The sequence below is a fragment of the Choloepus didactylus genome, chromosome 6 (genome assembly GCF_015220235.1).
Source record: "Choloepus didactylus isolate mChoDid1 chromosome 6, mChoDid1.pri, whole genome shotgun sequence".
In the NCBI taxonomy this organism is placed as follows: Eukaryota; Metazoa; Chordata; class Mammalia; order Pilosa; family Megalonychidae; genus Choloepus; species Choloepus didactylus.
The window spans coordinates 141,376,032-141,391,836 of NC_051312.1; the positions used below are offsets into that span (position 1 = coordinate 141,376,032).

Here is a 15,805-nt window from a genome sequence, read left to right on the forward strand (position 1 = left end):
TTGTAAATATGAATGTTTATACCTATGTATGTATGTGCATATACAGAGGTTTTTACTTTTTCATAGATCTTGTCTTTTAAATATTTTGCCATAATTTTTTTTTAATGTTTAGACAGGTATCATTCATTGCAGTATCTTATCTTTATTCACCTGGATTTTGTTCATTTTTCCTTTTTTAAAATTTTTTCCATCTAAATCTATAAAGAATCTGGAATTTTCTTAGGTTTTGAAGAGCTAACTTAGTTTCCTTAAAAGCTAACTCTTCAAACACTATTGTATAACTTAGCCCTTTGCTGTTGGTTTGTAGTATTTATTTAATCACATACTCATTTTCTATTCATATCAAATTTTTTTGCAAGAATATTGATTTGATTCCATGAAAGATTCTGTCAATTCTCCTCCCATATGATCTAGCTTTATTTGTATTTAAAGCAATACATTTTTAATATCTTTCAACAATTTGGTTATCTTAAATCCAGAAAAAAAATTAAATAATTATAGTGATAGCAAATTTCTTTATCTTGCTTCTCTACTTTTAATATTAATATGTCTTTTTTTCTTTATTGGGGTAGGATGTCCTTTTATTATTATATTATTGAAAATTTTGAAGTGTTTTTTGGTTATTGTTTCTGTTTTATATCATAAATTGGAAAAGGCTAAGGCACCTATTGTGATCATCAATATTTTCTAATTGGATCTATTTATATGAAACAAATTTTGATAGATTCCTCGATATAAATGAATTCTAAGTTTTTTTGGATGAAATTTTGATGTAGAATATGGGATATATGAAATAAGCAAATTTATAAAGACAAACGTATACTAGAGATTACCAGATACAGAGGAAAAGGAGAATTATTGATCAAGGGATGTTGTGAGTGATGAAAAAGTTTTAGTAATGGAAGGTGGTGATGATTGCACAACATCATAAAAGTAATTCATGCCACTGAATTGTACATTTAACTTAAAAATGATTAAAATGGCATATTTATGTTACATATATTACCACAATAAAAAATGGTCTACTTCACTAAGATTTTCAAGTTATTGTAGAGTGGTATATGCTATTCTTTTATCATTTTTAATTTTTATATTTTAATTTATAATTTTGTCATATTTTATTTCCCATTTCTGTTTGTTTATGGTTCTGCTTATTTTTATTAATCCAATTTAATTACGCATTAAATAATTTAGCTCTTTGATATGTTACTCAATTCTTTGATTATTTTTGGAATTAAGTTCATCATTTATATTTATTATTCTCTGAAGTTTATTTGGAATATTTTTGTTTTTCTTTAATATAGATTTGCATACTTAGTTCATTTATTTGTATTCTTTATTTGAAAATTTTGCTTCTGAGTATTTAGACATGACTCATAGTTCATATAAAATGTTATCATTGCTGTCATTTAATAAGTAACATCTATTATAGTTTGGGTTTTTTTAAGTCAATAGACTACTTTTGAGAGCAGTTTTAGGTTTATAGAAAAGTTGCGCAGTAGGTACAGAATTGCCATATACCCCCTTTTTCCACAAGCAGTTTCTCCTCTTATAGACATCTTTCATTAGTGTGGTATATATGTTACAATTAATGAACCAATATTAATACATTATTATCAACTAAAGACTGTACCGTATATTTGAGTTCACTTTTTGTGCTGTTCTGGTCTTTTCTAGTTTGCTAATGCTGTCAGAATGCAAAATACCAGAGATGGATTGGCTTTTATAAAAGGGGGTTTATTTGGTTACAGAGTTACAGTCTTAAGGCCACAAGGTGTCCAAGCTAACACATCAACAATCGGGTACCTTCACTGGAGGATGGCCAATGGTGGCTGCGGTTCCTCAAAAATGTCACTCTTAGCTGCTCTTGGGGTGTTTGTCCTCTCTCAGCATCTCTGGAGCAAGAGTCTGCTTTCAATGGCCATCTTCAAACTGTCTCTCCTCTGCAGCTACTCTCTCCACTTCTGTGCATTCTTCAGAGTGTCCCTGTTGGCTGTAGCAAGCTTCCTCTTTCTGTCTGAACTTATGTAGTGCTCCAGTAATCAAGGCCCATGCTGAATGGGTGCAGCCACACTTCCATGGAAATTATCTCATCAGAGTTATCACCTACAGTTGCATGGGTCACATCTCCATGGAAACACTCAAAGGATTCCAATCTAATCAGCAATAAAATGTCTGACCCACAAGATTGCATCAAAGAATATGGCTTTTTCTGGGGGACATAATTCATTCAAACCAGCACATGGTCTATGGAGCTTAACAAATGCATAATGCCATGTATCCACCACATAGCAGTTTCCAAGGGTTGCCGTAACAAATAACCATATACTGGATGGCTTAAATCCACAGAAATGTATTCTTTCACAGTTTTGGAGGCTAGGTGTCTGAAACTAGATGTTGGCAGGCCATGCTCACTCTGAATCTTGTAGGGAAGGAGCCGTCCTTCCCTCCTTCACCTTCTGGCACCTCCAGGCATTCTTTGGCTTGTGGCAGCCTCCCTCCCAATCTTCCTCCATTTCCACATGCTGCCTTCCCTCCGTGACTCTGCACATATTCCCTTGTCTTATGTGGAGACGCTCATGCTGGATCATGCTGGACCAGTATGACCTCATCTGAACATAACTCAGGACATCTGCAAAGACTTTATTTCCAAAGAAGTCACATTCTGAGGCCACAGGTAGATGTAATTTCTGGGAAACACTATTCAACACAGTACACATCATTACAGCATCATACAGATTTACTGTCCTAAAACCGGCCCTGTGCACCACCTATTCAACCTTCTCCCTCCTCCCCCTAAACCTCTGGCAACTACTGATCTCTTTACTGTCTCTATAGCTTTGTCTTTTCCAGAATGATATATAGCTGGAATCATAAAGTATGTAGCTTTTACAGACTTAGCAATATGTGTTTAAGTTTCTTCCAAGTCTTTTCATAGCTTGATAGCTCATTTCTCTTTATCACAAAATAATACTCCATTGTATGGATGTACAACAGTTGGTTGATCTATTCACCTGTTGAAGAAGATCTTGGTTGCTTCAAATTTTGGGCAATTATGAATAAAGTTGCTATGAATATTCATGTGCAAGTTTTTGTGTGGACATGTTTTCAACTCACTTGGGTATATACCTAGGGATGAGGTTGCTGGATCATACAGTAAGCCTATGTTCAGCTTTGTGAGAAACTGCCACGCTATCTTCCAAAGTGGCTGTTCTATTTTGCATTCTCACTAGCAATGAATGAGAGATCCCATTGCTCCAAATCCTCACCAGCATGTGCTTTCATTGGTGTTTTAGATTTTAGACATTTTAATAGGTGTGTTGTGGTATCTTATGGCAAATCGTGTATCTGAATAGGACTTGTATCCAAAATACATGAAGAATCTTTAAAACTCAACAACAAAACCAAAAAGCTCAATTACACAGCTGACAAAAGATCTGAACAGACATCTCCCCAAAGAAGATATACATCGGGCAAAAAAGCACATGAAAAGATGCTCAATATCAAACGTCATTAGGGAATTGCAAACTAAAACAATGATATTTCTATTGTATTAAACTTCTGGGTATTGTTAATAATATGGAATTTGCAATATATCCTTTTTTATTATTGTAACAAGGATGTTGACTTGTCACAACATTTTGTATCCTCCCTGGAGTCAGACATTTGATTCTTTTTAGTTACTTATTAAAATGAATTCACACCAAGTCCATCAACTTGAAGTGTGCAATTAATAGTTTTGTCTGTTTACTTGTTTTGAAATGGGTATATCCATGTAACTACCACCACAATCAATACGGAGCATGTTTCCATCATCCCAAAATGTTCTTTTGTGTCTCTTTCCAAACAAATTATTCCCACTTATGACTCTATGCAACCACTATACTGCTTTCTGTCACTGCAGATGAGATTTGTTTTTCCTACTTTCATATAAATTGGATTATAAAATAATTACTTTTTATATCTGGCTTCTTTCACTTAGCATAATGGTTTTAAGATTTGTCCATGTAACAATAATGTGTATCAGTAGTTCTTTCCCTTAAATTGTTAAGCAGTATTCCATTATATGTATAGATCACAATTTGCTTAATTTTTCCCCGTTGAGGCAAATTTGATTGTTTGCAGTTTTGGGCTATTATGAAGAAAGCTTCTATGAACACTTTGTGTAAAAGCTGCATGGACATGTTTTACTTCTGTTGGGTAAATTCCTAAGAGTGAAATAGCAGGATCAAATGTTGTGTAATATAGTATGTAACTGCAATACTGTTTTCCAGACTCACAGTACCATTTTATATTCCCATCAGTAACGGATGATTTCCAGTTTGCCCACATTTTCACTAGCACATGTTATCATTGTTCTCAGTGGTTGTGCATTGGTATCACATTGTGGTTTAAACTTGCATTTCCCCTGATAACTAATGATATTGTGAAACTTTTCATGTGCTTATTGGCCATTCCTTTATCATTTTTGTGAAGCATCTATTCAAAACCTTTGTGCAGTTTTAATTGGACTGTTTGTTTTATTATATACTTGTCTGATTTCTTTATATATCCTGTATACAAGTTCTTCGTCAGATATATGTATTATGGTTATTCCTTCTTTGTTCAGGGCTTGCCTTTTCATTTTCTTAACAGTGTCTTTCAAAAAGAAAAAGATACAATTTTTTATGAAGCCCAATTTTATCAATTTTTAAAATTTAATTATCTGAGATTTGTGACCTACCAAAGAAATCTTCTCCTTTCCCAAGTTTGTGAAGACATTCTGCAATGTTTATTCTAGAAGTTCATAGCTTTGGTATTTATGTTTAGGTCTAAGATCCACTTCAAATTAAATTTTGTGTGGCATTTGGGAAAAGGGCCTGTGTTCCTTTCTATCTCATAGATATCCATTTTCTCCAGCAAAATTTTGGAAAGACTATATTGTCCCAATGAATTACCATGGCAGCTTTGTTGAAAATCACTATTTTTCCTCCCATGGATCTATTTCTGGACATGCTATCACACACCATTGTCTCTTTATGCCAATAACACATTTTTGGATTTCTATAGCTTTCTAGTAAATCAAGAAACTAGGTTATGAAGTTTCTGCAACTTTGTTTCAATTTTTTGAATTGTTTTAGCAATTCTAAATCTTACATATTTCTGTATGTTTTAGAATCACCTTAGCAATTTCTACAACTGGGCATTTACTTGGTATTAGCTTGAATTGGATTGGATCTGTAATATAATAATATTGAGCTTGTCAATCATTGAACAGGGTATAGGTCTTGTAGATATTCAATTAAATATATTCCTAAGTGTTCTGGTTTGCTAACGCTGCCAAAATACAGTATACCAGAAATGGATTGGCTTTTACAATGGGGGGTTATTAGTTTACAAATTTACAGTTGTAACACCGTAAAAGTGTTCAAACTAAGGCATCAACAAGAGGATACCTTCACTGAAGAAAGGCCAAAGGCATCCAGAACTCCTCTGTCAGCTGGTAAAGCACATAGCTGGTGTCTGCCAGTCCTTTTCTCCCAGGCTGCATTGGTTTCAGCTTCTGATTCCAGTGGCTTGCTCTTAAGCATCTGTGGGTTCTCATTTAACTTCTCCGGGGCAAACTCTGGGCTTCATCTTTTAGCTTAGTATCTCCAAACATCTGTGTCTGTGTCACCTCTGAGCTCTCTCTCTCTCTCACTCCCCCTGAGCTCTCTTAAGGACTCCAGTAAACTAATTAATACCCACCTTGAACTGGTAAGAGTCACATCTCCACGAAACAATCTAATTAAATAGTCCCACCCACATAGGTCTGTCCCCACAAGAGTGGATTAAAAGAACAGTCTTTTATGGGGTACATAACAGCTTCAAAATGGCACACCAAGTATTTCATGTGTTTGCTGCCACAGTAAATGTTTTCTTTTAAAATCGTATTTTCAAAGTGTCCGTTAGTAGTATACAAAATACAATTGATTTTTCATTGAAGTTTTCTATGACTTTGCCAAATTTAATTAGTTCCAGTAGCTTTTTTAAAATATTTTTATAGATTCCTTATGATCTTTGACATAAATATTTCACCTGTGAATGAAGACAGTTTTATTTCCACATTTCTGATCCACACTCCAGGTTTCTCTTCCTTGTCTTATTGTACTACCTGAGAAGTCCCATAAAATGTTGAAAAGAAACTGGTGACAGTAAACTATTGTGCCTTGCTTCCAATCTTAGAGGAATAAAGAATTAGATCTTTTACCATTAAGTATGATGTTGTGTGTAATTGTGTCAGAGATGCCTTTTTATCAGGCTAAGAAAAAAAATTTTTATTTTGTTGAAAGATTTTCTTCAGGAACAAATGACAAGTTTTGTCAAATGCTACTTCTGCATTCATTCTTTGATATGATTTTCCTCCCTTTATTGTTCATGTGGTCATTACATTGATTGCTATTTGAATGTTAAAACAATCCTGAACACATTCTTCATTTTTCTATCTTGATGTATTATCATTTTCGTATATCACTGGATTCAATTTGCTAATTTTTTGTTAAGGATTCATGCACAAAGGTTCATGAAGGATATTGTATTGTCTCTTTTTGCACAGTTTTTGTATGGTTTAGGCATCAGGGTAATGTTGTCCATGTAATTTGAGTCCTGAATTGTTGAGTCTCCTTTTCTGAAAACCTTTATGCGAAATCGTTATCATTTCTTTCTTGAATGATTGATAGAATTTATGAGTGAAACCAGCTGAATCTGGAGTTCACTTTGTGGAAACACTTGAAATTACAAGATCAATTGTTTTAATTAACATCATATTCACCTTGATATTCTAGTACTGGGCACATAGTATGCATGATAAGCACATGCTAAGTACATTAATTAACATATCACACGCCTCATACATTATCTTGGTTGGTCATATAAGAATTCATTCTTGAAAACAATTAACTTTTTCATTATATTTAATTCAAAACATATGATATGGAGGGAAATAAAGACACTTAGTTTACAGCCCAGAGTAAAAGATGAACTCCAAAGAAACAAATAGAAAGTAGTATAATACTGCATAATTACTGGCCCAGCTTTAAAAAAAAAAGTGATATTTAGGTAACGTTGTCTGAACATCATCTCCTAGTCTAGATAGTTTAAGTCTTATCCTCAGATCTTCCAGGGCCAAATACTGGGACCCTATTAGCTTAGCCTTTGCTGAATCTCCTTTACTGAATTACACTCTTAATAAAACATTGGCCTTTAATAAGCCCTTTTCAAAAAAGCAATAGCAAAGAATTCTTCCTCATTAATTGTGAAATTGTTGCGATGATCTCCATCACACTGCTCAATGTTTTCTATGAAAATTTCCCTAAGAGAAATGACTTTTTGAGTGAGATAAAGAAGAGGAAATGCTTTGTCTCTCCAAGAGAATTTGGCATGATTTTTATCTGATATGACTATATAGTATATTTTTCTTTTTGGAAATTAAAGGTAAAATTTGATGTTCAATCCCAGCAATGATATTAAGCTTTAAATTTAAAATATTTGCTTATTTTTCACTTGCAGGCTTATTTTACATTCTATTAATCTTCTTGTGTGTGAACATATTTAATAATCTAGAGGCAAGGTATAAACAAATATATGCAAATAAATGATTATGAATACATGAATATTGATTGAGTACATAACTTTAATAAACAGTGTATTCATTATGAAGATATTTTTCTTCTTAAGAGCTTCATCAGTGCATTTTTCACTTCCCTGTTCCTCAGACTATATATCAGGGGATTCACCATGGGAATCACGGTGGTGTAAAACACTGAGGACACTTTCTCCTGGGTGACCCAACTGCCGGAAGTGGGTTTGAGATACATGAACATGATAAAGCCATAAAATACAAGCACAGCTGTCAGGTGGGAGCTGCAGGTGCTAAACGCTTTGGACCTGCCCTCCTTAGAACTGATGCGGAGGATGTTGGAAAGGATAAAAGCATAAGAAATGAAGATTGTCAGGCTGGTGGCCACCATGTTAAATCCACCAATGACAAAAATCAAAAGCTCATCAATGGAAGTGCTGGAACAGGAGAGTTTAATAAGGGGGACGAGGTCACAGAAATAATGTCTAATGATGTTTGTTCCACAGAAAGACAGCCTTAAGATACAACTCCCATGAATCATAGCATCGGTAAAACCTACTGAGAAGACTGCAGCCGCCAGCAGAGAGCAGACCCGAGGGGACATGATGACGTTGTAGAGCAGTGGGCTACAGATGGCAACGTAGCGATCATAGGCCATTGCTGCCAGCATGTAGCATTTGGAAATGACAAAAATACAGAAGAGAAACAGCTGAGTCATGCATCCAGAATAGGAGATCCTTTTACCTTTGCATAAAAACCCTGCCAGCATTTTGGGGATAATGACTGAAGAATAGCAGACATCTATAAAAGACAAACAACTGAGGAAAAAGTACATGGGGGTGTGGAGTTGATCAGTCAACCCAATAATTGAGGTCATGCCAAGGTTTCCCACCACAGTGACCATGTACATCCCTAAGAAGAGGCAGAAAAGGGGCAGCTGAAGGGCTGGTTGGTCAGTTAATCCTGAAAGAAAAAACTCGGGCACTGTGGAACAGTTTCTCACACCCATTCTCTTCTGGGAAACCTGTGGAGATGAGAGGGAAAGAGTCAAATTAGACAGGCAGAATTCCAGCTTGTCCACAATTCCCCATGGCTCAGGTTTTTCTAGGCTTGAACCCACTGAACCGGAGTTCCCTTATCCCCTTGGCACTAAGCCTGCGCCACCTTTGATGCATGGGGACTTTGATCCCCAAAAAGACAAGAACCCAGACAAAATGGTATAAGAATCTACCTACCTGTACAGCTGAGGAACCATAAGTTCACTTTCACATCCCCTCCAGTGTCTCAATTTCCTTTATCAAAGGACAAAACCTTTCACTCCAGAATGAGAGATGTGACCAATGCTGAAGACCATGGGGAGGTTTTGCTAAGGCAAATCGGTTGAAGAGGTGCATAAAGAAGAGGCAGGGGCCCTGGAAATACTTGCTAATGACACATTTTCCTGGGAATGGTTCTGTCTGCAGGATTTTCTACAGAGAAAGTGTTTGTTGCCAAGGTAACAACAAATTATGATTTCCTGTGTCAAGGTTCCCAAGGGTAGTCAGCAGAGTCTTAATTCCAGGGGTATGTTTATAGGTGTTACATTAAATAAGTAGCTGAGGATCCTAGGAGTTTCAGAAATGTGAGTTACATAAAGATAAACAGGTTTCTGAACTGAAGGATGTCTCAGATTCTCCCAGAAGGTTATATAACATACAGTAGTTACCAAACTTATTGGATGAGAGCAATGATTATCCTTCCTTACTCCCTCCCTCCCTCCCTGCCTCTCTCCCTCCCTCCTTTCCTTCCTTCCTTCCTTCCTTCCTTCCTTCCTTCCTTCCCTTTCAGCACTTTGTAGGTAGCAGTGTGGCTCAGAGCACATTCGAGGAAAATGCCTTTCTGTTTTTCTGCAAACCGATTTCCAGGTGGAAACCTATTCTTGACACTTCAGTGCAGCTGGCTGATGGCTAGACCTCCCACAAAGGGCTCTGCCTGCTGGGTCTCTGGCTGTGTCTGGCTGAGCCTGATTCTCTAGCCTGAGGCACTCAGGGGAACTCCAGGGAGCCTAATAAGAGTACTGCCAGCAGAGAGATTCCAAAAGGAGCTGAGAGGTCACTCTGGTGGGCACTCTTATGCACAATATAGACAACAAACCTTTTTAGGTTCTAATGAACTGGAAGAGCTGGCAGTAAGTACCTGAAACTATCAAAGTACAACCCAGAACCCATGAATGTTGAAGACGATTGTATAAAAGTGTATTATGAAGGGTGACAATGGGATTGGGAAAGCCATATGGACCACACTCCCCTTTGTCTAGTTTATGGATGGATGAGTAGAAAAATGGGGGAAGAGAAAAAAAAAGGCACCCAGTGTTCTTTTTTACTTTAATTGTTCTTTTTCACTTTAATTTTTATTTTTATTATTTTTGAGTGTGTGGTAATGAAAATGTCAAACATTAATTTTGGTGATGAATGCACAACTATATAATGGTACTATGAACAATTGAATGCATGCTTTGTTTTGTATGACTGCATGGTCTGTGAATATATCTCAATAAAAATGAATTAAAAAAAAAAAGAGTACTGCCAGCAACCCGCACAGCCTTCCTGCCTTCCAGTCACCCCTCTCCTCAGGAGGGAGGCAAAAGTGACCCAGGGCTTGGGGTTCCCTGACCCAAGTTCAAGGGAGGCCTTATCTCTGAGGTATCGAGCCATTTTCCTTTTAGTGTTGGGCTGGGCACAGAGCCCTCTCTCAATTCTCATGTTTCTCAGCTATTATACAAAGCCCTGCTCAGACATCTGGTTTAGCATTTCCTCAACCTGCCAACCCAGGGTCTACTTTTCTCCCTGGCTGTTCAGGAAGCTGCTGTGACTTCTTGGTTCCCACCTGTCATTGCCATCTTGGGCCAAGCACACTTCCCTTGGCCCCTTGAGTTCCCAAAGTGCAGATGCTTTGTCCTGATGCCCCAATCCCTCTCTCAGTTCAAAACAAAGAAGTTTCATGTCATGGAGCAGGTATCCAAAGTCCACACAGCCCACAACACATGCCTCTTGGATCTGCTCTTTTCTTCCATCCTGAGGGAGGCAGACAGGGGAATCACGTGCAAAAGAGAAAATCCTTTGCTTGTTACTGTAATACCCTGGAGTCTTCCTTTCCCTTCATCCATCACCTGATATTATGCACAGATATGGTCTAGTCATAGAGACCACAGAGAGAAATAGCAAAGGAGTGTGCGAGAAGATCTATATACTAGGGCTTTGTTTTGTTTTGTTTTTGTCTTTACTCTCATGGTTTTTTTTCTGTCCTGAGTGTCACAAATACTCTGGCCACTTTTCATCACATATCTAATTTTCCCACATTTCCCCCATTTCCTACCAAAGTTAAATGCCCATGGTCCTGCCCATGTCTTTGTTTTATCCCAGTTTCCCTCATCCTTATGCCCTGTAGTCAAGCCAGTTAGGTTGCTCTTTCCTGCATTTCCTAGTTCCCAAATCATCTCTGTGCTTCAGGTCTTTGCTACTCAATGTGTGGACCACAGACAAGCAGCATCACCTGGGAGCATGTTCGAAATGCGTAAACCCGGGTCCTATTCCAGACCTACTGGATTAGAATCAGCATGAGAGAAAGAGTCAAATTAGACAGGCAGAATTCCAGCTTGTCCACAATTCCCCGTGGCCCAGGTTTTTCTAGCGAAACCACTGAACTGGAGTTCCCTTATCCCACCAATATTTAAAGTTTGAGAGGCAATACTGTAGGTTATTCTCTCCTAAAACTAAAAATATTTTTTCTTTCTTGTTTCCTCCTCTGACCCTCCCTCTGCTGTTCTATGGACCTGGACAAATTCATGATCACATAAACCTAATCTCTGAAAACATCTCTTCGAGGAAAGCCTCCTCAGATGAAGGACAGGACCTGTACAATTTTATATTTCAATATTTTGCCACCTATGTGTGAACTCAGGGGTATGCATATCAAATAATTTATTACAATAAATTATGTTAAGATTTTGTGTTTGTGTAAAGCAATGTTTTACAGATTAAGTCTTAATTCGTGGAAAAATGAACAATAATAGGATATAATTTATTTAACCATCTACTAAACAGTAGCTGCACTACTTCCCAATTTTCAGGAGCAAGGCTCCACTAGACTAGGGATAAAATTTTATGTTGTATGCCTGAGTACCATCCAAAATAATCAACTACCCAGACAGACCTGACAGCTCAGTTGCATTTTTAGTAATTCAAAAGTATAAAAAGATGTTTTCAAACATTTCAAAGGCACCATAAAGTATCCGTAAAATGGCCAAAATATTATCATTTCAACAGATAATGAATATAGAAAATTTTAAGAAGATATTTTACCTTTTTTGTGTGTGCAAATCTTTGAAATCCAGAATGTGTTTTATACTAACATCACGTCTCAAATCAGACTAGCTACCTTTCAAATGCTCAGTAGCCAAATGTGTCTAGTGGCTATGGTAGTGGACAGCACTGGTCTAGAATATATATGTATATTTTCCCAATTCTGACCTAATTTACAAATCTCAGCAGCACAGAGGTGGCACAAAGAGCACCAGTCCATGAGTCATAAGATGTTGTTCAACTCCAGCACTAACATTTGCAGTGCAACATCTGACTCATCATAGAACCTCTGAGCTTCATGGTTTAATTTGTAAAATAATAATAATAATAAATGTGTGAACATCAATAAATACAATTTGTGTAGTGTAGCGGTCTATATAAATATATTTTATAAATATATAATCCCTATTTTAAAAGCTGGTGATTATTAATTCCCAGATTAGACACCAGGTTGCTTAGACAAGGTGAGGGTCGAAGATGCATGGTCACGCCCTCGGTCCCTCCCCTCCTTGGTCACAGGGACTCTAGAGCTCTTGTGGATGGCCGGGAGTTGGATTTTGAACATGTTTTAATAACCATGTAATAGGGACATCATAGCTCTGTAACTCACCTCCCTCCTGAAGCCTCTAGGTGAGTATCTCTTCTTTTTCCAATCCTCATGACTTTGGGAATAAAGATGGAATCATTAGACCTTCTTCTCTAAGTGTCTTAACATCACAGTTAACAGGAACTAGGTCTGAGTGAATCAGTTCGAGTATTTGGGGTATAGAAGTATAAAGCCCAGGAGGCCCCAAGGGTTTCTCATCTCCTGAGGTTTAGCAGCCTGTAGATCTGTAAAGAACTGTCCCTGGACTGTGATAATCTTTTGCACATGAGGAAACCTAGTCATGTAATGAGGTCTTGTTTCCAGAGAAATGCATTTAGAATAGTTCCTCACTGGAAAAATATTCAGAATCATGGTGTTAAAAGTTTGGAATGGATGAGGAAAAGAAAATTGTTTCTCACAGAAAGTATTTTCAAAATATAGAGGCAGACAGATTTCCAGTTACATATTGTAAGTGAAAATTGGTGGAAACTTTTATTTATTTAATAAGTATATTTTGAGCATCTACTATAGATTAGGCACATAGAAATGGGATTCAAAATTCGTCCCTTGAGGAGCTCACAATCCTGTGGGGTGGATGTACTTCCCAGATGTGCCTTACCCTGGGAAACTTCTGGATGAGGAAACACCACAGGCGTGCTCCAAGGAATTGGCAGTGGGTACTGTGTGAGCTCAGAGACAGGCAGAGCGCTGCTGTGTACTGTGATACAGGCAATCTCTATAGATGGATAGATTTTAAACTGTCTCAAAAGTGGGGAGAATTCACTTAAACAGAGAGAATATGCAGGGATATTCAAGATGTAGCTAAAGGCATAAACAAAGGAACTGGGAAGCAGATAACATAAGGAAAGTGTGCAGAACTTAAAATGACAAGTATGTTTTGGATAAAGGCAGTGGATCAATGTTCCTAGTTTCTACTGATTATGGAAGCTAATTGCATCAGAGATGACTCTGAGCCCAGCCCTTCAGTCCTAGTAATGGTTCTTCAGAGTATCTGTCAGGAGGTGCCTCGTGACCTCTGGATGATCCACCTGGGGCACCCTTGAAGCAACACATGGCATTTGAAACCTGGCAAATGGATGAATTCAGAGCTGGGTTTCGGAAAAATTATGGCATCACTTCAGATTATTTCACAATAAATTGTCTATTATGTTAAAAACCTTGAATTTCTGGAGGTGGGGCAAAGGTGAATAAAGCATGGTCCTTACTCTAAAACAATTTATTTTCTTGGGTAAAAGTGCCATGAGCATCACGCACACTCCTTTAGCTCTTTACACACATTTCCTTTTTTCCCTTTGTACCAACCTCCACTTGAGCACTTCGTCCACCACATGTGTGCATGTGCTGATCTTCCCTCCTGTTTGGGAGCTTGTTGAGGGAAGGGGCCACTTCTCATTCATCACTGTGCCCCTGGGGCCTAGGACTTATTCCTTTCAACATCCCTCATCCCATCAATCATCCAATTCAGTAAGAATACTTTGTTCTCTCCTGTCCAGAAAATCATGAGCTGATAAATGGATGAAACTAGGCTAACATATAGAGGAGGGATTTTCATGTACTACAAAATCACAAAAAGTTCAATTCTTAACCAGAACAAACCAGTCATGAATGATGAGGTTTATGGTATTAGAAGAGTTGACATTTATGATACAATATTGTTGCTTATCCTTAAACTTAAATATTGTTGATATTCATCTATTCTACCTATCCTTGTCCTAGCAAGGTTATTGCTTTGATGTGTATTGGAGTCAAGTATTTTAAGCACAAGGCAGCATACACATTACCAGTGTATGAATTATTATTTTGATAAAGTTTAGTAAAATAAATCTCAGGTCATGCTATTATGAACATATATGATCATCTGCATATATTATATATGATATATATGTATATATGTGCGTATGTGTGTGTGTATAATGCTGCCTCACCATGCAAGTAGTTTCTTTTGGAACCAAAAATTACTTGAAATATGCTACTACACAAATATATGGGGAGGACATCTCATTCCAAAGAAAAAAAAAAGAACAAATGCATTCCAAAGGCAAAAAGAAATGTTTAGATTATCTGTGTTATTCTTCTTTGTTAATATGGATAAGCCAAAGTTGATTTAGCTAAAGCAATGTCTTTATAGTTATGTCAGGTTTTCCACCTGAGTTGGAAGGTGATAATCTAGGTAGTTTACTGTGTTCTTTATTATTGTTGTTGAATTAAAGGTGGGCTGGGGCCCTGTGTATAACTCTTAACATAGCATCTGCCTTAGAGTAATCATTCACATATAACAAAGGCTTTCTATGAGGCGCCCAGCAAATCCTTGATCCTCATTCCCGTATAATAATTGTATCTATTTTCCACCCCTGGCACGGTATAATCATTAAAAATGCAACTGGGTACATGCATCCTGTGGCAAGATCTGTGAACCCTAAGAGTTCTCCTGTATGTTAAAAAACAAAGAACACAGGATTTGAAGTACTGCGATCAAGTGAGGTCACAGATGTGAAAAGCAGCTGTGCTCCTGCTAAAGCAATAAAATTATGGATTTTTCTGACACCATACTCTGTTATTCTCCTTTGCTTCCTCTAGGAAAATTTCTCTAGTGGGGTAGAACACAAAGATCAAGAAGTCGTACAAAGCTGTATGCGTTCAGAGAAAAGAGAATGATTTGGCGAGGTGAGCTTTTCTCCTTCCTCTCCCCTCTTTTCTCTATCCAGACACCAAAATTCCGGTGCTACCACAGAGGAGAGAGAATTCTTTGGTCAGGAATGAGAAAACTATAAAGCCAGGTGAGCCAGTATAAAGCCATAGAGAGCTAGAGAAGTAGACAGGCAGAAGCAGAGATGTGGTGATGTTTTGTTTTCTCTTTTGTTTTTGAACCCTTCACCGAGGGGCTTCTGAGGCGTTTGGGTGAAGCTTTTAGGTTTGGGAATAACCTCAGCACCCACAGGCAACCTCCAATCACTATCACCAAAGCATCGTGACCGCGAGTTCTGGGAAACAGCCACTAGGCGGCGCTGCTCCGCTCACACTGTGGTTCCCTCGCGGGTCTCCGTGGCTGCCCGAGAGCAGCGCGGCTTTGCTTGTGCTTTGCCAGATTCTGCGACGCGGGGCTGTGCAGCCCTAATATCGCTGAGGCTCAGTGGAGTAAGGACACTTTGCTTACATTTGGTCTTCCGTGTTGTGCTTTGCTAGATGTTTACCCAAGAAATGTTAATGGTGCTCGATGACATACAGAGATTTCGATTAAATTTAAGTTTTTATTTCCAGTTC

The 15,805-nt window shown here is 37.6% G+C and overlaps 1 protein-coding gene across 1 annotated transcript; it reads right to left on the reverse strand.

Moving 5' to 3' along the window:
* Positions 1-7,670: 7,670 nt before the first annotated feature.
* Positions 7,671-8,639, reverse strand: LOC119538136 (olfactory receptor 8D4-like). The gene has a single exon (XM_037840883.1). The coding sequence runs from the start codon at positions 8,604-8,606 to the stop codon at positions 7,671-7,673; it is 936 nt and encodes a 311-aa protein (XP_037696811.1). The 5' UTR covers positions 8,607-8,639.
* Positions 8,640-15,805: the final 7,166 nt, after the last annotated feature.